The following is a 21,146-nucleotide window of genomic DNA, read 5'->3' on the forward strand; positions in this document are numbered from 1 at the left end:
TACCCCTGCTATATGAGGCGTAGCAAATGTTAAGTATGGACGTCCTTCCCGCGCTGAGTTTTGAAAATTTTACGTCGTTTGCGAATAGGGCTTTGCGTAAGTTACGTTCACGTTGAAACCAATGAGGCTTTGCAGCGTAATTTCGAGCATGCGCACTGGGATTCTTTCACAAGCGGCGCATGCGCCGTTCACAAAAAACGTAAAATACGCAGGGTCATCTTAAATTTAAATAAAACACGCCCACAACATCCCCATTTGAATTAGGCGGGCTTACGCCGCCACACATAGGTTACGCCGCCGTAACTAAGGGCGCAAGTTCTTTACGGAACTTGCGCCCAAAGTTACGGCAGCGTGCCGTATCGCAGATACGTTACGCCAGCAGATAGATAGAGAAATCTATCTGAATCCGGCCCAGTATATATATATATATATCTTTTGTGCCCCCCAACGAATCCCCGAGCAGTACGCAGTGCTTGGGGATTCGTTGGGGGCCACAAAAGATATACATTTCCAAATTACTAGTGGGGCCGCACGAAACTGGACCATGGGCCGCAATTGGCCCCCGGGCTGGACTTTGGACATGCCTGCTTTAGATTGTAAATTCTCACTACAAGCAGAAGCCCTCTTTATCCTCTTGTATGGAATTGTATTTATAAAAGTCCAGATTCACACTGATGTGAATTCTATGCGCATTATATTGATTCGAAATTCATGGGATTTGCATATCATGTGAAAAAACATGGGTTTCAACGAAGGCCATTCACATCTATGCAGTGCGATTCTTGATCTGGTTAAAAAGGGTCCTGTGCCTGTAGTTTAGTGCGGGTTCAGTGCGAATTTCATCTCCAGCTATGCCAAATCCCCTCAGAAATTGCATTCATTCACATTAGAATCGCAGTTGAAATCATGCTGTGAAATCTCGGCGTGAACCGAGATCTCACTTTATTTTTTTAACCACTTAAGGACCGGACCAATATGCTGCTAAATGATCCAAGGGGGTTTTACAATTCGGCACTGCGTCGCTTTAAAAGACAATTGCGCGGTCGTGAGACGTGGCTCCCAAACAAAATTGACGTCCTTTTTTCCCCACAAATAGAGCTTTCTTTTGGTGGTATTTGATCACCTCTGTGGTTTTTATTTTTTGCGCTATAAACAAAAATAGAGCGACAATTTTGAAAAAAATGCAATATTTTTTACTTTTCGCTATAATAAATATCCCCCAAAAACATATATACATTTTTTTTTCCCCTCAGCTTAGGCCGATACGTATTCTACCTATTTTTGGTAAAAAAAAAAAAAAAAGAATTATCGCAAAAAGCGTTTATCGATCGGTTTGCGCAAAATTTATTGCGTTTACAAAATAGGGGATAGTTTTATTATTTATTTATTTATTTTTTACTACTAATGTCAGCGATCAGCGATTTTTTTCGTGACTGCGACATTATGGCGGACACTTCGGACAATTTTGACACATTTTTGGGACCATTGTCATTTTCACAGCAAAAAAATGCATTTAAATTGCATTGTTTATTGTGAAAATGACAGTTGCAGTTTGGGAGTTAACCACCGGGGGGCGCTGTAGGAGTTAGGGTTCACCTAGTGTGTGTTTACAACTGTAGGGGGGTGTGGCTGTAGGACTGACGTCATCTTTCGAGTCTCCCTATATAAGGGATCACTCGATCGATGCAGCCGCCACAGGGAAGCCGTGTTTACATACGGCTCTCCCCATTCTTCAGCTCCGGGGAGCGATCGCGAGGGGGCGGCTAGAAACGAAAAGCCGCGCCCTCGTCCCGGATCGCTCCCCGCGGGAATCTGACCGCCGCATGTAGCGGGGGGGGGGGGGGGGGGGGGTCCCGACCCACGTCTAGGCAGGGACGTACAGGTACGCCAATGTGCCTGTACGTGCCATTCTGCCGACGTATATGTACATGCGGCGGTCTGGAAGTGGTTAAACTGTTGGCACGATATAAATCCTGCATTATAATAAAAAACATATTTTTTCGTTTCCCCTTGTTTTATTGGAATCAGTATACAGTGAGGGGAAAAAGTATTTGAACAGTTGCCATGAACAGCTGTTCCAGATTCTGGCTGCTCCAGTTTTAGGAAATCCTCTTAGTCTGTACACCTGTATTGCTGTGGTGGCTGTGAAAAGGTCCATGCACCCACTTGAAGCTACCTTGACCATTTTATTTCCTAGCAATAAGCTCTTACCTTCTGTCTCTTGGGCTTCCCATGATCCTCTGCTTCGTTGTTGGTCTTGGCGCCTCGCGCTCTCTGCAGTTCATCAGCCGTGAGTCCTCTGACGGTGCTGTAACTTCTGGCTTGTCCCATGTTCATCCCTGACATGCCTGCGCCTGTCTTCTGAGACCACTGACCAGGGTTAGTCCTGGGGGGCGGCTGCTCTTCCTCTGGAGGAATCTCTGACATCACATTCCACGTATCCGCGTTGAAATCAGAGGATTCTGGGCGCACTCTGGAATCTGTCTGCCGGACCTATACAAGAAAGAAAAAGCCAAAGTAATAACCAAAGAAACTAAATTAAAGTGGATGTAAAGGCAGAAGTTTTTTTTATCTTAATGCATTCTATTCATTACGATAAAAAAACTTCTGTGTGTAGCAGCCCCCCTAATACTTACCTGAGCCTATCTCTATCCAGACTGTCTGGGACTCTCTTACCTGATTGGCTGAGACAACAGCAGCACCATTGGCTCCCGTTGCTGTCAAAGTCAGTTAGCCAATCAGGAGGGAGAGGGGGCGGGCCGAACCACAGCTCCATGTCTAAACAGACACAGGGAGCTGCAGCTCGGCTGCCCCATAGCAAGCTGCTTGCTGTGGGGACACTCAACAGGAGAGAGGGGTCAGAAGTGCAGACGAGGGACCTGAGAAGAGGAGGATCTGGGCTGCTCTCTGTGCAAAACCATTTCACAGAGCAAGTAGAACATGTTTATTATTTTTATTAGAGCCGGTGACTTGTCCTTAATGTTCCCCTAACGGGGAAGTTCCTTCAATGACTGCGCAGGCGCAAACTTGCCGACGGAAATCTCCGAACCTTGCCCGGCATCCAATCCCCGTGGATTGGAGGATGTTAAAAAAAGAGCCAGGAGGCCGAGCGAGCGGAGCAAGACGTCCGAGCGAAGCGAGGACGTGAGGCCGACTGGCCACTTACCTCGAAATCCACGTCGCCCTGGAGGTTCGGAGATTTCTGTCAGCAAGTTTGCGCCTGCGCAGTCCTTGAAGGAACTTTCCCGTTAGCCGGAACCATCTCAGCACATCAGATTGCGCCTGTGCTGGAACTTCCCCGATAGCTGGAACCAGCTCGACAGATCACCGGTTCACACAGGGGCGACACGACTCTGGCCACGACTTTGCGAAGCGACCTGAGCGCGCACCACAGTGCGACTTACAAGGCGACTTCAAGGACAGGAGGCTTTCCGGTGGTCAAACAACAATCAGCTCTGTGGGAGGGAGGGGTTTGCCTGAGAAAACAATTTTCTCTTCCTGTATTGTTGCTTCAGTTAAGACACGATCCAACTTTGGAGGCGACTTCCATTGAAATCAATGGGTACAAGTCGGATTGAAGTAGTACAGGAACCTTTTCTGAAGTCGGAGCGACTTCAGTAGTGTTCATTAAGACGGCTCCATTCACTTCCATTGCTTTTCTCAACAGCGCGACTTGAAGTCGGACCCCAAGTCGCCCCTGTGTGAACCGGCTCTTATTTTTATTATTAAAGCGGAGCTCCACCCTAAAGTGGAACACCCGCTGATCGGAACCCTCCCCCCTCCAGTGTCACATTTGACACCTTTCAGGGGGGAGGGGGGTGCAGATACCTGTCTAAAGACAGGTATTAGCACCCACTTCCGGCCACACAGTCTCGGGCAGACTGCGGGCATGACATCACCAACCCTCCCCCCCCCCCCCCCCCGTTGTGTTCTGGGAACACTCGGCTCCCAGTACACAGCGGGAGCCAATCGGCAGGTGTAGCGCCATTCGCGCATGCGCCGTAGGGAACCGGGCAGTGAAGCCAGAGCGCTTCACTTCCTGGTTCCTGCACCGAGGATGGCAGGGGGCAGCAGAGTGACGAGCAATCACTCATCCTCTGCTGCGGACGGCGCTGGACTCCAGGACAGGTAAGTGTGCGGATATTAAAAGTCAGCAGCTGCAGTATTTGTAGCTGCTTGCTTTTAATATTTTTTTTTCAGCGGAGCTCCGCTTTAAGATTTAAAGCGGAGTTCCGCCTTTTTTTTTTTAAAGTGAGTAGCTACAAATACTGCAGTTTCATACTTTTAAAATAAGAACACTTACCTGTGCAGGGCGCCCGCGATGTCAGCACCCGACGCCGAGCTATCGCTTGGCTCTCGGGTCCTGACACCGCCGCCATCTTCAGTAAGGAAAGCAGGAAGTAAAGCCTTGCGGCTTCACTTCCTGTTTCCCTACTGCGCAATGCGCGATCCCACTGGTCCCTGCTGTCTTCTGGGACCTGTGCGTCTTCCAGAAGACAGCGGGGGGAATAAAGTAAGTGGTGTAGATACCCACGGGTGGCTCAGGTATCCATGCCCGGAAGTGGGAGCAAAATACCTAAATTACACAGGTATCTGCTCCCCCCTCCCCCCTGAAAAGGTGCCAAATGTGACACTGGAGGGGGGTGGGGTTTGAGGGTTCCAAAAAGCGGAAGTTCCTTTTTTGGGTGGAACTCCAATTTAAGGTTTATAGAAAGAAAACACAGTACACAATTAACAGTTAACAGTTAACGGAGGAATCCACTAAGTGTTGACCAACCAGCCTGCAATGGAGCTCCTCATCGGCAGGAACTGTGGTGCTGCACTGCAACTCAGTCATCGTATACTCTGTGCTAGTCCCTCCCTAAGGCAGGTCATACATTATGCGATTGTCTTTCCTTCAACCACAGATTGAAGAGAAAATAGCTTGATTCCTCCAACAACGTAGTCAATGTTAATGGGGAAATCCCTCCCACAACACTATTGTGTTCTGCTGGCAGGTAGCGTTCCCCGCCAGCAAAACACATTGGCCCGGATTCAAGAAGCAATTGCGCCTGTGTAACCATAGTTACACAGCGCAATTGCTTACTTGCCCCGGCGTAACGAATGCTCCTGATTCAGGAACCTCGTTACGCCGACTGCAGCCCAAGATATGCGCGGCATAAGGCTCTTATGCCCGCATATCTTAGGCTGCATTCTTGTGATGGCCGCTAGGTGGCGTTCCCGTTGTGCTCAGCGTATAGTATGCAAATTGCATACTAACGCCGATTTACAACGTTACGCGAGCCCTGCGTACGCAGTTTACGTTGTTTCCGTACGGCGTCTTTCGTGCAAGGCTGCCCCTGCTATTAGCAGGGGCATCCAATGTTACGTATACCCGTCGTTCCCGCGTCGCGAAATTTCAAATTTACGTAGTTTGCGTAAGTGATTCATGAATGGCGCTGGACACCATTCACGTTCACTTTGAAGCAAATTACGTCCTTGCGACGTCATTTGCCGCAATGCACGTCGGGAAAGTTTCCCGACGGAGCATGCGCTCTACGATCGGCGTGGGAACGCGCCTAATTTAAATGATTCCCGCCCCCTACGGGATCATTTAAATTGCGCGCGCTTACGCCGGGCATTTTGCCGGCGCGCCCACGCAATTTACAGAGCTGCTGCTCCGTGAATCAAGGGTAGCGCAGTAAATTTGCAGGGGCGCAGGGCAAAAACGTTGCCCTGCGCCTCCACAAAAAAAGCGCAAATGTACCTGAATCTACCCCATTGATCACTGCCAGCAGCATTGATCGCATGCAAAGAATCCATCAGGTATGATGAACTCAAGTCAAATCTATGGCCTGATTTCAGTACAACCAGCCTGACCATAGATGGATCGAATCTCAGCCGCTCCTTGCTGAACCAGCCAAGATTCGATCCATCTATGGCCAGCTTTACTCTCCTAGAACAATCAAAGAACAGGACATCAAAGACAAAACATTTTTTACAAAATTTGTGTGTGAAGTGGCCGCCTTTCTCACTGAGCAGCCAACCAGGTTCTCCCATTCTTGCTGGTGGGCAGGTTAGAAAATTAAATGAAGAAACCAATTGGCTCCTAGCTGGAAAGATCTTTTATTACCTGCATGTTTGTGAACGCGGCCCCCACACATCGCTCAGCGGTAGCCTGCGCGGATCTCACTGTGGCCCCCAGAGTGGATGTTGTAGCGGCCATCCGCAGTTCTTCACAGCCCATCTTTGCCACAGCCTGCGCCACGCGGGACGCTCCCTGTAACACCAGCGCCAGCTCGCCCCACATTGTCCAGGTCTGAAATGTGAGAACATTATATATACACACTGAGAGAATGTACAACGCAATCACATGCACAGATTTTATGAGAACTTGTGACAAACATTCTGAAGGTCATTAAATTGGTTTATAGAGCCGTGTGTACTGATAGGACAGAAGTGTGCCTACAACGTATATATATCATGGGTCTTCAAACTACGGCCCTCCAGTTGTTCAGGAACTACAATTCCCATCATGCCTAGTCATGTCTGAATGTCAGTGTGTTACAATGCCTCATGGGATGTGTAGTTCTACAACAGCTGGAGGGCCGTAGCTTGGAGGATCCCTGGTATATATAGTACCCATCATTACCTCACACGGCGCCACTTTTATTTCTTACCTACCAATGTTAGAAATAGGAGAACCAGCCCTCAAACTTTAGCTGGCGGAAATTCCGACAGAAAAGTCTGATGGAGCGTATACACAGTCGGAATTTCCGTTCAAAAGCTCACATCGGACTTTTGCTGGCGGAATTTCCGATCGTGTGTACGGGGCATAAACGTCGGTGACGCGGACTGGGAGAGTTGTCCTTAATTTCTGGAAGTATTTAAAGATGCTAAAAGCAGTATTAACCACTTGACCTCTAGATGTTTTCTAGACCAGGCCATTTTATTGCGTTACTTTAATTGACAATTGCGCGGTTGTGAGACGCTGAATCCAAATAAAATTGTTGTCCTTTTTTCTCCCCCACAAATAGAGATTTCTTTTGGTGGCATTTGATCACCTCTGTGGATGACAAGTAGCAGAATACATTTTGGTCTTTTTTATTTATTTTTTTGTTCATTAAAGCGGATGTGCCAGTAAAAAAAAAAAAATATTTAAAGCCAGCAGCTACAAATACTGCAGCTGCTGACTTTTAATATTAGGACACTTACCTGTCCTGGAGTCCAGCGCCGTCCGCAGCAGAGGACAAGCGATCGCTCGTCTCTCTGCTGCTCCCCCCGCCATCCTCAGTGAGGGAACCAGGAAGTGAAGCGCTCCGGCTTCACTACCCGGCTCCCTACGGCGCATGCGCGAGTTGCGCTGCGCCGCTGATTGGCTCCCGCTGTGCTCTGGGAGCCGAGTGTTCCCAGAGCACAACAGGGGGGGAGAACGGAAGGAGAAAACTGCCCGCAGAAAACCCGAGACTGTGTGGCCGTAAGTGGGTGCAAATACCTGTCTTTAGACGGGTATCTGCACCCCCCTCCCCCCTGAAAGGTGTCAAAAGTGACACCGAAGGGGGGGCGGGTTCCGATCAGCGGAAGTTCCACTTTAGGGTGGAGCTCCGCTTTAACCACTTTAATACTGGGCACTTTCGCCCCCTCCTGCCCAGGACAATCTTCAGCACTGTTGCAAATTGAATGACAATTGCGCGGTCATGCAACACTGCACAAATAGATATTTCTTTTGGTGGCATGTGATCACCTCTGGGGTTTTAATTTTTTGCTAAACAAACTACAAAAAAAAAAAAAAATTGATAAATAAAAAGTTTTTTCTTAGTTTCTGTCATAAAATTTTGTTTTACCCTTACTGACGGGCACTGATAGGCGGCACCAATAGACCGCACTGTTTAGTTACTGACAGGTGTTACTGCTGGGCACTGATTGGCACTGGCAGTATTATTGCCAGTGCCCACCACAGTGCCAATCAGTGGTGGGCACTGGCAATAATAAATACTGCCAGTGCCCACCACAGTGCCAATCAGTGGTGGGCACTGGCAATAATAAATACTGCCAGTGCCCACTGGTGGGCACTGGCAGTGTTTATTATTGCTAGTGCCCACCACTGATTGGCACTGTGGTGGGCACTGGCAGAATTTATTATTGGGGCACTGATTGCTAGCCGATTGGCAGATCTGAGGGGGCTGTGCCCATAATCAATGTGCTGAATATCAGCACAGACCCCCCCCCCCCTCCTCTGACAGGGAGACCTGCTGATCGGCTCTCCGTGTCAGCGCGAACCGAGGAATGCCATTCACCGGCACTTCCTGGTTCACAAGATGATCGGCTGTGATTATCATCTGGACGTCATATGAGGCCCAGTCAGGATAACAGAACCACTTCCCAGCTGTCATTCCACATACGGCGGGCGGGAAGTGGATAAATAAAAAAATAAAAATAAATAACCCAGGAGGTGATCAAATACCACCAAAAGAAAGCTCTATTTATGTTAAAAAGTGATATAAATTTGTGTACAGTGTTGCATGACCGTACAATTACCAGCTAAAGTAGTGCTGTGCTAAATAGCATAAAATAGCCTGGTGATGAAGGGGGGGGGGGGGTAAAACCTTCTGGGGAAGAGTAAAGCTGAGCCTGCCTGTGATGTTTATGGGGGGGGGATAGTAAAGCTGAGCCTGTGATGTTTATGGGGGGGGGGGGGGATAAAGCTGAGCCTGTGATGGTTATTGGGGAGGGGGTAGTAAAGCTGAGCCTGTGATGGTTATGGGGGGGGGGGGGGTAGTAAATCTCAGCCTGTGATGTTTATTGGGGGGGGGGGGTAGTAAATCTCAGCCTGTGATGTTTATGGGGGGGGAATAGTAAAGCTGAGCCTGTGATGGTTATGGGGGGGGGGGGGTAGTAAAGCTCAGCCTGTGATGTTTATGGGGGGGGGGGGTAGTAAAGCTCAGCCTGTGATGTTTATGGGGGGGGGGATAGTAAAGCTGAGCCTGTGATGTTTATGGGGGGGGGGATAGTAAAGCTGAGCCTGTGATGGTTATTGGGGGGGGGGGTAGTAAAGCTGAGCCTGTGATGTTTATGTGGGGGGGGGGTAGTAAAGCTGAGCCTGTGATTTTTATGGGGGGGTAGTAAAGCTGAGCCTGTGATTTTTATGGGGGGGGGGGGGTAGTAAAGCTGAGCCTGTGATGTTAATGAGGGGGGAGTTGTTGGTACAGTTGAGCTTATGTTTATGGGGGGGGGGGGTTGTTGGTACAGCTGAGCCTGTAATGTGTATTGGGGGGGGGGGGGAGTTGTTGGTACAGCTAAGCCTATGATGTGTATTGGGGGGGGGGGAGTTGTTGGTACAGCTGAGCCTGTGATGTGTATTGGGGGGTTAGGTTGTTGGTACAGCCGAGCCTGTGATGTGTATTGGGGGGTTAGGTTGTTGGTACAGCCGAGCCTGTGATGTTTATGGGGGGGGGGGGATAGGAGATAACCCCCCAATGGGGTCACAGACAAAAATACAACCCTGAAAGAAATTCTAATGTCTCCCAAACAACAACCTCATTGGATCAAAGTCCCCTGAGGAGCACAAACTACACTCAGCCATCACACGGCCCCACACACCATTGTATTCCAGCATCTGACATACAATAAGACGACTAGAAGGGTCGCTCATCATTCAGAATCTTACACTAGAACAGCATTAAAACATGACACAGACAGAGCTCACCTTTCTCTCTTTTGCCCTTACTGTGCTACTTCCGCCGCCATCTTTGATTATGGCAACTTCTAAATCTATGGACCGATCCGGATAGCTGTCACTGGGCACACAGTGACCCCCAAGACCGAAAGGACATGCTAGAATATGGACCGGAAGTCTGCTGTAAGTAAGGGCAGAACACGTTCTATTTGCAGCCAATCAACGACACGCATACAATCAGCCAATCGTTACCCTCTTGTTGACGGCGAGCTTGTCTTCGAAAGAAAAGACAAGAGCTGCGATTAGCTGTCAGCAGATGCCGGTGTCGTAACTTCCGGAGCATTCTGTGATAGGGAGCGGAATGTGACACTACACCGGCGTGGTTATATATTGAAACATGTTCGCCGGAGGGCGGTCACGTGGTCTGTTTCATAACACCAATGTCCAGAAGGGGCGTTACAGCACATGACACAACTCGACTTCTCCTACAGGACAAGACCCGCCCCCTCCTGTACAAACCGCACAGCCCTCCCTCACACTCTCCTGTAAAGTCTCCTCCCCCTCCTGTACAATTTCCTCCCCTCCCTACACTCTCCTGTACAGTCTCTTCCCCATAGCGCCAATCTCGCCCTACTCCTGCACAATCTCCTCCCCCTCCTCACAATTTCCTCCTACTCCTGCACAATCTCCTTCCCCTTCTCACAATTTCCCCCTACTCCTGCACAATCTCCTCCCCCTCCTTACAATCTCTTTCTACTCATGCACAATCTCCTCCCCCTTCTCACAATTTCCTCCTACTGCTGCACAATCTCCTCCCCCTCCTTACAATCTCTTTCTACTCATGCACAATCTCCTCCCCCTTCTCACAATTTCCTCCTACTGCTGCACAATCTCCTCCCCCTCCTTACAATCTCCTCTAACTCCTGCAAATCTCCTCCCCCTCCATACAATCTCCTCCCCCTCCTCACAATTTCTCCCTATTCCTGCACAATCTCCTCCCCCCTCCTCACAATCTCCCCCTACTCCTGCAAAATCTCCTCCCCCCTCCTCACAATCTCCCCCTACATCTGCACCATCTCCTCCTACTCCTGCAAAATCTCCTCCCCCTCCTCACAATCTCCTCCAACTCCTGCAAATCTCCTCCTACTCCTGCACAATGTCCTCCCCCCTCCTCACAATCTCCTCCAACTCCTGCACAATCTCCCCCTACTCCTGCACAATCTCCTCCTACTCATGCACAATCTCCTTCCCCTTCTCACAATTTCCTCCTACTGCTGCACAATCTCCTCCAACCCCTGCAAATCCCCTCCCCCTCCTCACCATCTCCCCCTACTCCTGCACAATCTCCTCCCCCTCCTTACAATCTCTTTCTACTCATGCACAATCTCCTCCCCCTTCTCACAATTTCCTCCTACTGCTGCACAATCTCCTCCCCCTCCTTACAATCTCCTCTAACTCCTGCAAATCTCCTCCCCCCTCCATACAATCTCATCCCCCTCCTCACAATTTCTCCCTATTCCTGCACAATCTCCTCCCCCTCCTCACAATCTCCTCCTACTCCTGCACAATCTCCTCCCCCTCCTCACAATCTCCCCCCTACTCCTGCAAAATCTCCTCCCCCCTCCTCACAATCTCCTCCCCCTCCTCACAATCTCCTCCTACTCCTGCAAAATCTCCTCCCCCTCCTCACAATCTCCTCTAACTCCTGCAAATCTCCTCCTACTCCTGCACAATGTCCTCCCCCTCCTCACAATCTCCTCCAACTCCTGCACAATCTCCCCCTACTCCTGCACAATCTCCTCCTACTCCTGCACAATCTCCCCCTACTCCTGCACAATCTCCTTCCCCTTCTCACAATTTCCTCCTACTGCTGCACAATCTCCTCCAACCCCTGCAAATCCCCTCCCCCTCCTCACCATCTCCCCCTACTCCTGCACAATCTCCTCCCCCTCCTTACAATCTCTTTCTGCTCATGCACAATCTCCTCCCCCTTCTCACAATTTCCTCCTACTGCTGCACAATCTCCTCCCCCTCCTTACAATCTCCTCTAACTCCTGCAAATCTCCTCCCCCTCCCATACAATCTCCTCCCCCTCCTCACAATTTCTCCCTATTCCTGCACAATCTCCTCCCCCTCCTCACAATCTCCTCCTACTCCTGCACAATCTCCTCCCCCTCCTCACAATCTCCCCCTACTCCTGCAAAATCTCCTCCCCCCTCCTCACAATCTCCTCCCCCTCCTCACAATCTCCTCCTACTCCTGCAAAATCTCCTCCCCCTCCTCACAATCTCCTCCAACTCCTGCAAATCTCCTCCCCCTCCTCACAATCTCCCCCTACTCCTGCCCAATGTCCTCCCCCTCCTCACAATCTCCTCCAACTCCTGCACAATCTCCCCCTACTCCTGCACAATCTCCTCCTACTCCTGCACAATCTCCTCCTACTCCTGCACAATCTCCCCCTCTTCATCATCTCTCCCTACTCCTACACAATCTCCTCCCCTCCCTCACACTCTCTGTACAGTCTCCTCCCTCTCCCTCACAATCTCCCCCTACTCCTGCACAATCTCCCCCTACTCCTGCACAATCTCCCCCTACACCTGCACAATCTCTACCCCCCTTACAATCTCCCCCTACACCTGCACAATTTCTACCCCTCATCCCAATCTCCCCCCTACTGCACAATCTCCTCCCCCTCCTCACAATCTCCCCCTACTCCTGCACAATCTCCTCCCCCTCCTCACCATCTCCCCCTACATCTGCACCATCTCCTCCCCCTCCTCACTATCTCTTCCTACTCCTGCACAATCTCCTCCCCCTCCTCACAGCTCTCACTACTCCTGCACAATCTCCTCCCCATCCTCACCATCCCTCTACGCCTGCACAATCTCCTCCCCTCCTCACACTCTCCTGTACAGTCTCCTCCCCCTCACAATCTCCTCCTACTCCTGCATAATCTCCTCTCCTCCCTCACACTCTCCGTACAGTCCCCCCCCCACCCTCACAATCTTCCTCTACTCCTGCACAATCTCCCCCTACACCTGCACAATCTCTACCCCTCCTTACAATCTCCCCCTACTGCACAATCTCCTCCCCCTCCTCACAATCTCCCCCTACTCCTGCACAATCTCTACCCCTCCTCACAATCTCCCCCTACTGCACAATCTCCTCCCCCTCCTCACAATCTCCCCCTACTCCTGCACAATCTCTACCCCTCCTTACAATCTCCCCCTACTGCACAATCTCCTCCCCCTCCTCACAATCTCCCCCTACTCCTGCACAATCTCTACCCCTCCTCACAATCTCCCCCTACTGCACAATCTCCTCCCCCTCCTCACAATCTCCCCCTACTCCTGCACAATCTCCTCCCCCTCCTCACAATCTCCCCCTACTCCTGCACAATCGCTACCCCTCCTCACAATCTCCCCCTACACCTGCACAATCTCTACCCCCCCCTTACAATCTCCCCCTACACCTGCACAATTTCTACCCCTCATCACAATCTCCCCCTACTGCACAATCTCCTCCCCCTCCTCACAATCTCCCCCTACTCCTGCACAATCTCTACCCCTCCTCACAATCTCCCCCTACTCCTGCACAATCTCCTCCCCCTTCTCACAATCTCCCCCTACGCATGCACAATCTCCTCCCCTTCTCACACTCCCCTGTATAGTCTCCTCCCCCTCCCTCACACTCTCCTGTACAGTCTCCCCCCCCTCACAATCTCCTCCTACTCCTGCATAATCTCCTCCCCTCCCTCACACTCTCTGTACAGTCTCCTCCCTCTCCCTCACAATCTCCCCCTACTCCTGCACAATCTCCCCCTACACCTGCACAATCTCTACCCCCCCCTTACAATCTCCCCCTACACCTGCACAATTTCTACCCCTCATCACAATCTCCCCCTACTGCACAATCTCCTTCCACTCCTCACAATCTCCCCCTACTCCTGCACAATCTCCTCACCATCTCCCCCTACTCCTGCACAATCTCCTCCCCCTTCTCACCATCCCCCCTACTCCTGCACAATCTCCCCCCCCTCCTCACCATCTTCCCCTACTCCTGCACAATCTCCTCCCCCTCCTCACCATCTCCCCCTTCTCCTGCACACTCTCCTCCCCCTCGTCACATCTCCCCCTACTCCTGCACCATCTCCTCCCCCTCCTCACCATCTCCTCCTACTCCTGCACAATCTCCTCCCCCTCCTCACCATCTCTCACTACTCCTGCACAATCTCCTCCCCCTCCTCACCATCTCCTCCTACTCCTGCACAATCTCCTCCCCCTCCTCACCATCTCTCACTACTCCTGCACCATCTCCTTCCCCTCCTCACCATCTCCTCCTACTCCTGCACAATCTCCTCCCCCTCCTCACCATCTCTCACTACTCCTGCACAATCTCCTCCCCCTCCTCAAAATCTCCCCCTTCTTACAATCTCCCCCTCCTTACAATCTCCCCCTACTCCTCACAATCTCCCCCTACTCCTCACAATCTCCCCCTCCTTACAATCGCCCCCTAATCTTGCACAATCTCCTCACAATCTCCCCCTACTCTGCACAGTCTTCTCCCTCTCCTGTACAGTCCCCCCCCCTCCCTCACAATCTCCCCCTACTCTGCACAGTCTTCTCCCTCTCCTGTACAGTCCCCCCCCCTCCCTCACAATCTCCTCCTACACCTGCACAGTCCCCTCCCCTCCCTCACAATCCCCTCCTACTCCTGCACAGTCTCCTCCCCCTCCCCCACTATCTCCTCCTACTCTGGTAATCAGCAGGGACGACCGGAGCACAGCAGGAGGGGGGGTGCGCACCTCCCCCACCACCGATAAAAGTGATCTCGCAGCGAATCCACTGCGAAGACCACTTTTACCTTAAAGAGAAACGTACGGCATTCCCGAAAAATACCGGGTTTATGGCAGCTAGCTGCTGCCATAACCCTGGTATTAAGCATCAAATTACTGACGTAGGGGCACGTTGTTTTGCGTGAAGAGGTTAATCAGTAATCTTATCAAAGTGATTGAGAGCAGAGCAGAGGCGTATCTAGTGAAAATAGAGCCTATGGCAAGCACTGAAACTGCACCCGTCGAAACATTTGAAACTCATCTTTCAGATAACCTTAACAAAAAAAACAGCTAACAAAACTAGTGATATTTATCATCCCTTGTGATACCTTGGGTAGTGACATATCCTCTTTATGGAGAAATCTGGGGTTTATTAGACCCCTAATACCTCCATAGCTCTCCAAGGCCAGGTAAATGCAGATCCAATACTGGACGTGATGACATCTTCTCCACTTAAGGCCTCAGTTTTCACAGAGGAGAGGGAGAAACTGATGTTCCTCCTCCTTCTTTGTGCACTGCCAATCCGACCAGATGGAATGGGAGAGCCAGGGAGAACAGGGGAGGGCTGTGGCTGAACGCAGCAGGGATAGCGCTGCCATTGTCCATTAGCAATGGTGCTGAAAAGGAGATCCTGCCTATGCTCGGGAGGAGGGAAGAAGAGACCCTCAGGCCCTGGTAAGTGCCTTGCTGCCCAGCCACTCAACAGTGCCCCCTTCATATGGCGCCCATGGCACTTGCCATGGCTGCCATACCCTAGATACGCCACTGGAGCAGAGGAACTACTGCAACCAGCATAGAACATTAACCATAAGTATATAGATGCACACAAGTATGGAAATAATACAAGCTTTATATAAGAAAAGATGAAAGGAAAAGTATATCCAAAGCTATTATGGCTATACTCCTCCTGGGGATCACAAGAGTACAGTTTGTTCAGCACTCCCTGTGGCATCACTCAGTTGGTCCAGGCCCAGGAAAGATCCCATCTTTAAAGGAACACTAAAGGCAAACCTTTTTTTTTTTTAAATAACAAACATGTTATACTTACCTCCACTGTGCAGCTCGTTTTGCACAGAGTGGCCCCGAATCCTGTCTTCTGGGGTCCCTCGGCGGCTGTCTCGGCTCCTTCTCGCAAAAGCTTTCCATCTTCATGAGAGCGAGCTTGCATGGTGGAAAGCTTATGCGAGCGCGCTCCCATGATACAGCGGCGGGCATAGCCGCTGACTGTATCACTCGGCCCCGCCCCCCGGCGCGCTGCGTCATCCGCTGTGATTCACAGCAGCACCAGCCAATGGCTGCGCTGCTATCAATCCGTCCAGCCTAGCCTATCAACATGCAGGCTGGGAACCGAAGAGGATCACGTGGACGCGCGCGGGACTTTCGAGGGGTCAGGTAAGTAAAACAGGGGTTCCGGGGGGGGGGGGGCGCTACCGTCGGATGTTTTTTCACCTTAATGCATAGGATGCATTAAGGTGAAAAAACTTTTACCTTTACAACCCCTTTAAAGATGCCTAGACCGACACATGGCTAAGCCTCTCAGCGATCCACTGAGACCCTGCCCCCTCCACAGCCTGGCGCTCCAGTGAGCACTGAAGGGGCAGTGAAGAAAGCCGGTGTCTGAAAGTCACAGGCTGAGGACCAAAAAGTGATCAACGGTCTTTAATCGCTTAGTTCTAATGCCGCGTACGCACGATCATTTTTCGGGTTGTAAAAAACAACGTTTTTCAGGCTCTAGAAAAAACAAAGTTTTTTTCAACTTGATCATTAAAACGATGTTGCCTACACACGATCGTGAAAAAAAAATGCTCTAGCAAAGCGCGGTGATGTACAATACGTATGACGGCACTATAAAGGGGAAGTTCCATTCGGATGACGCCACCCTTGGGGCTGCTTTAGCTGATTTGGATGGATGAATGAGCACAGGGGGCACCTTTGCACGGCAGCATAGTCAGTCTGGGGGTAGGGGAGTGTTAGATGTATTTAAATACACTAACACATTAAAGCCAAACTCCAGCTAACACTTTAAAATCAGGTACAGCAAACTTTTTTTTTTTGTGATAAAGTTTTTACATGAATAAATAAAAGCTAGTGTTAACCATTCGCTTACTGGGCAATTAAACCCCCTTCCTGCCCAGGCCATTTTTCATCTGTCACTCTTTGAATGACAATTGCATGCAACACTGTACCCAAGTTACATTTTTATTATTTTTTTTCACACAAATAGAGCTTTCTTTTGGTGGAATTTAATCACCTCTGGGTTTTTTATTTTATTTTTTTAAAAATGAAAAAATACCAAAATGTTTTAAATAAAAATAAACAGTTTCATAGTTTGTTATTGTTGCAAACAGGTAATTTTTCTCCTTCACTGATGTGCGCTGATGAGGCTGCACTGATAGACACTGGTAGGCTATATTGATAGACACTTATAAGGCAGCACTGGTGGGCACTGATGAGGCGGCACTGATGGGCAATGATATGTGGCACTGAAGGGCCCTGATAGGTGGCACTGATGGGCACGGGTAGGTGACACTGATAGGTAACACTAACAGGTGGCACTAATGATGAGGCACTGATTGGCACCGATAAATGGTACTGGTGGGCATTGATAGGTGGCACTGATAGGCATCACTAACAGGTGGCACTGATGATAAGACACTGATGGGCACTGATTGGAAGCACTAATAGGTGGCACTGATATGCACTGGTAGGTGGCACTGATGGGCACCGCTTAGCAGCAGTGGGTGTCTGTGTGCGGGACTGATGTCCCTCTGACAGAAGCCGGTGACAGGCTTTTTTTCCCTCCTCACACTGTCAGCGTGAGGAGAAAAAAAGCAGATTACGATCTTCTGTTTACATCACGTGATCAGCTGTCATTGGCTGACAGCTGATTATGTGGTAAGGGGCCGGGATCGCGATCAGCCAAATCTCATTGACTCACTAATCACAGAGCGAGCCATGTGCGCCCTGCAGGAGGCTCGCAGGCGGTGCATTCTCGGGACGACATAAATGGACGCCCTCCCGGCAATTAAGGCTGGCACTGTCGCTGTCTTTCGGCTGTAGTGCGGGCGGGAGGTGGTTAAATGGTTTATCTCATTCCTGTGAATCAATACATCTAGAAGAGCGCATTCAGACTTGCTGGCTAGATCACCAGATGAAAATAAAGGAAGGGAAGCCTAAAAAAAGGAAACTAATGCAACCATTACCTCTAATTGGTAAGCTGCAACATAATAAATGTTTGATTTTGGGTTTAAAGGGGTTGTAAAGGTACAAATGGGCCAGATTCACAAAAGAGATACGAAGGCGTATCTCCTGATACGCCGTTGTATCTCTGTTTTAGGGTCTTCCTACCTATGCGACTGATTCATAGAATCAGTTACGCATAGTTTGCCCTAAGATCCGACAGGTGTAATTAAATTACACTGTCGGATCTTAGGATGCAATACCTCGGCCGCCGCTGGGGGGAGTTCGCGTCGTAAACCAGCGTCGGGTATGCAGATTAGTACTTACGGCGATCCACAGCGGTTTTTCGCGTTCGCTACGTCGCTGCTAGTCTAGTTTCCCGTCGCAAAGTTAGTCGTCGTCTTAGCTGCCCTAACTTTACACAGCCCATGTTAAAGTATGGCCGTCGTTCCCGCGTCGAAATTCAAATTTTTTTTTTCTTGCGTAAGACGTCCGGGAATACGAAAGTACGCTACGCACGTCGCGGTTCGAAAAAATGACGTCACTTCGCGCAAAGCACGGCGGGAAATTCAAAAGTTAGCATGCGCAGTAGGTCCGGCGCAGGAGCGCGCCTAATTTAAATGGCACACGCCCCTTTGAATTACGCGGGCTTACGCCGGAGGCCGCCGGCGTAGGTTTTCATTGCAAGTGCTTTGTGAATCAAGCACTTACGCCGAAAACTTGCGGCGGCGTAACGTAAAGGGGATACGTTACGCCGCCGTAATTATTCGTGAATCTGGCCCAATGTTTTTTCCTAAATAGCTTCCTTTACCTTAGTGCAGTCCTCCTTCACTTACCTCATCCTTCCATTTTGCTTTTAAGTGTCCTTATTTCTTCTGAGAAATCCTCACTTCCTGTTCTTCTGTCTGTAGCTCCACACAATAATGCAAGGCTTTCTCCCTGGTGTGGAGTGTCGTGCTCGCCCCCTCCCTTGGCTACAGGAGAGTCAGGACGCTCTCTACGTTGCAGAGAGAGAAAGGAGCTGTGAGGGGGCGAGCACGACACTCCACACCAGGGAGAAAACCTTGCATTACTGTGTGGAGTTACAGACAGAAGAACAGGAAGTGAGGATTTCTCAGAAGAAATAAGGACATTTAAAAGCAAAATGGAAGGATGAGGTAAGTGAAGGAGGACTGCACTAAGGTAAAGGAAGCCATTTAGGGGGGGAAATATGTACCTTTACAACCCCTTTAATACAAGACGTTCAGGGACGGCTGGTTGGGAAAGTTCCTCGCTGTTACAGAGCTGTTATTATTACTATCCTATAGTTTGCCGACACTTCCTTTCTGCTATCTCTCGTGTCACCAGTGTGACGCAAGGGATAGCGGAGGAAGTTTAAGCTGACGGCTCGGCAGACGTAGTTATAGCCCTATAAACAAACACAAGCCATATTGCTGTGGGGTGAGATGTGAGCCATCCACTGGAACAGGTATGTAAGATTCTCATTTCCCAATACATTGCTTATTCCTAAAAATGACACAGATCAAGATGTTTAAACTACCAGCGATTACTGTCTATACCCGACATGCAAAGTATTGTGAAAGTCTGATATTGTAAAGTGTTTAAAAGCTCTAAAAATGTACTTCCTCCATCTGATGATAATATATACTATTAGGATACGTAAGACAGCACATATTAAGTATTTGCACATTGATGCATGTATAATGTGACCCATCTTTTAGTTATATAGATTTATAGCTATAGGATTGTGAAAACATTTTTGGCACTGTCACTACAGTATGTGTGTTCCTCTTTGCACACATATGCTGCTCTTTAACCACTTAAGACCCGGACCAAAATGCAGGTAAAGGACCGGGCCAGTTTTTGCGATTCGGTACTGCGTCGATTTAACTGACAATTGCGCGGTCGTGCGACGTGACTCCTGAACAAAATTGGCGTCCTTTTTTTTCCCACAAATAGAGCTTTCTTTTGGTGGTATTTGATCACCTTTCCGGTTTTTATTTTTTGCGCTATAAACAAAAATAGAGCGACAATTTTGAAAAAAATAAAAAAAAATTCCTTTTTGCTATAATAAATATCCCCCCAAAATATATAAAAAAACTTTTTTTTCCTCAGTTTAGGCCGATACGTATTCTTCTACATATTTTTGGTAAATAAAATCGCAATAAGCGTTTATCGATTGGTTTGCGCAAAATGTATAGGGCTAGATTCAGCAAGAATTTACGCCGGCGTATCTATAGATACGCCGCGTAAATTCAAAGCTGCGCCGGCGTATCTTCTTTCTGTATTCAGAAAGCAAGATAGGCTGAAATTAGGCTAAGATCCGACTGGCGTAAGTCTCTTACGCCGGCGTATCTTAGGGTGCATATTTACGCTGGCCGCTAAGTGCCGCTTCTAGATTTACGCAAGAAATATGCAAATGAGCTAGATACGCCGATTCAGAAACGTACGTCCGGCCGGTGCATTTTTTTTACGTCTTTTACGTTAGGCTTTTTCCGGCGTATAGTTACCCCTGCTATGAGGCGTATCCTGTGGCCCGGATTCAAGAAGCAATCGCGCCTGTGTAACCATAGGTTACACAACGCAATTGCTTACTTGCCCCGGCGTTACGAATGCTCCTGATTCAGGAACATCGTAACGCCGACTGCAGCCTAAAATCTGCGTGGCATAAGGCTCTTATGCCACGCATATCTTAGGCTGCATTCTTGCGATGGCCGCTTGGGGGCGCTCCCATTGTGCTCAGTGTATAGTATGCAAATTGCATACTAACACCGATTCACAATGTTGCGCGAGCCCCGCAATTTACGTCGTTTCCGTACGGCGTGTTTAGCGGAAGACTGCCCCTTCTAATAGCAGGGGCAGCCAATGCTAAAGTATACCGTCGTTCCCGCGTCGCGAAGTTCAAATTTTACGTAATTTGCGTAAGTGATTCGTGAATGGCGCTGGACGCCATTCACGTTCACTTTGAAGCAAATGACGTCCTTGCAACGTCATTTGCCGCAATGCACGTTGGGAAAGTTTCCCGACGGAGCATGCGCTCTACGCTCGGCGCAGGAGCGCGCCTAATTTAAATGATTCCCGCCCCCTACGGGATCATTTACATTAGGCGCCCTTACGCAGGGCAAGTTTACACAGCGCACACGCAATTTACGGAGCTACTGCTACTGCTTAAAATTTTACGTTGTTTGCGTAAGTCGTTCGCGAATAGGGCTGGACGTAATTTACGTTCACGTCGAAAGCAATGACGATTTGCGGCGGAATTTCGAGCATGCGCACTGGGATTTTTTCACGAACGGCGCATGCGCCGTTCGTAAAAAACGTCAAATACGCGGGGTCACAGTTAATATACATAAAACACGCCCACATCATCCACATTTGAATTAGGCGGGCTTACGCTGACACAGATACGTTACGCCGCCGTAACTAAGGGCGCAAGTTGTTTCTGAATACAGAACTTGCGCCTAAATTACGGCGGCG

General features: G+C 49.5%; 1 protein-coding gene across 1 annotated transcript in view; it reads right to left on the reverse strand.

Annotated features, from left to right (window-relative positions):
* Positions 1 to 10,087, reverse strand: part of COQ8B (coenzyme Q8B) — a 73,188-nt gene extending 63,101 nt beyond the window's left edge. The window contains exons 1-3 of the mRNA XM_040323167.1: positions 9,686 to 10,087; positions 6,113 to 6,298; positions 2,212 to 2,493 (exon numbers count right to left, since the gene is read on the reverse strand). Of these exons, the coding sequence (XP_040179101.1) occupies positions 2,212 to 2,493; positions 6,113 to 6,289 (459 nt within the window). The 5' untranslated portion in view covers positions 6,290 to 6,298; positions 9,686 to 10,087. The remainder of the gene's footprint in view (positions 1 to 2,211; positions 2,494 to 6,112; positions 6,299 to 9,685) is intronic.
* Positions 10,088 to 21,146: the final 11,059 nt, after the last annotated feature.

The sequence above is a fragment of the Rana temporaria genome, chromosome 9, assembly GCF_905171775.1.
Source record: "Rana temporaria chromosome 9, aRanTem1.1, whole genome shotgun sequence".
NCBI classification, from domain to species: Eukaryota; Metazoa; Chordata; class Amphibia; order Anura; family Ranidae; genus Rana; species Rana temporaria.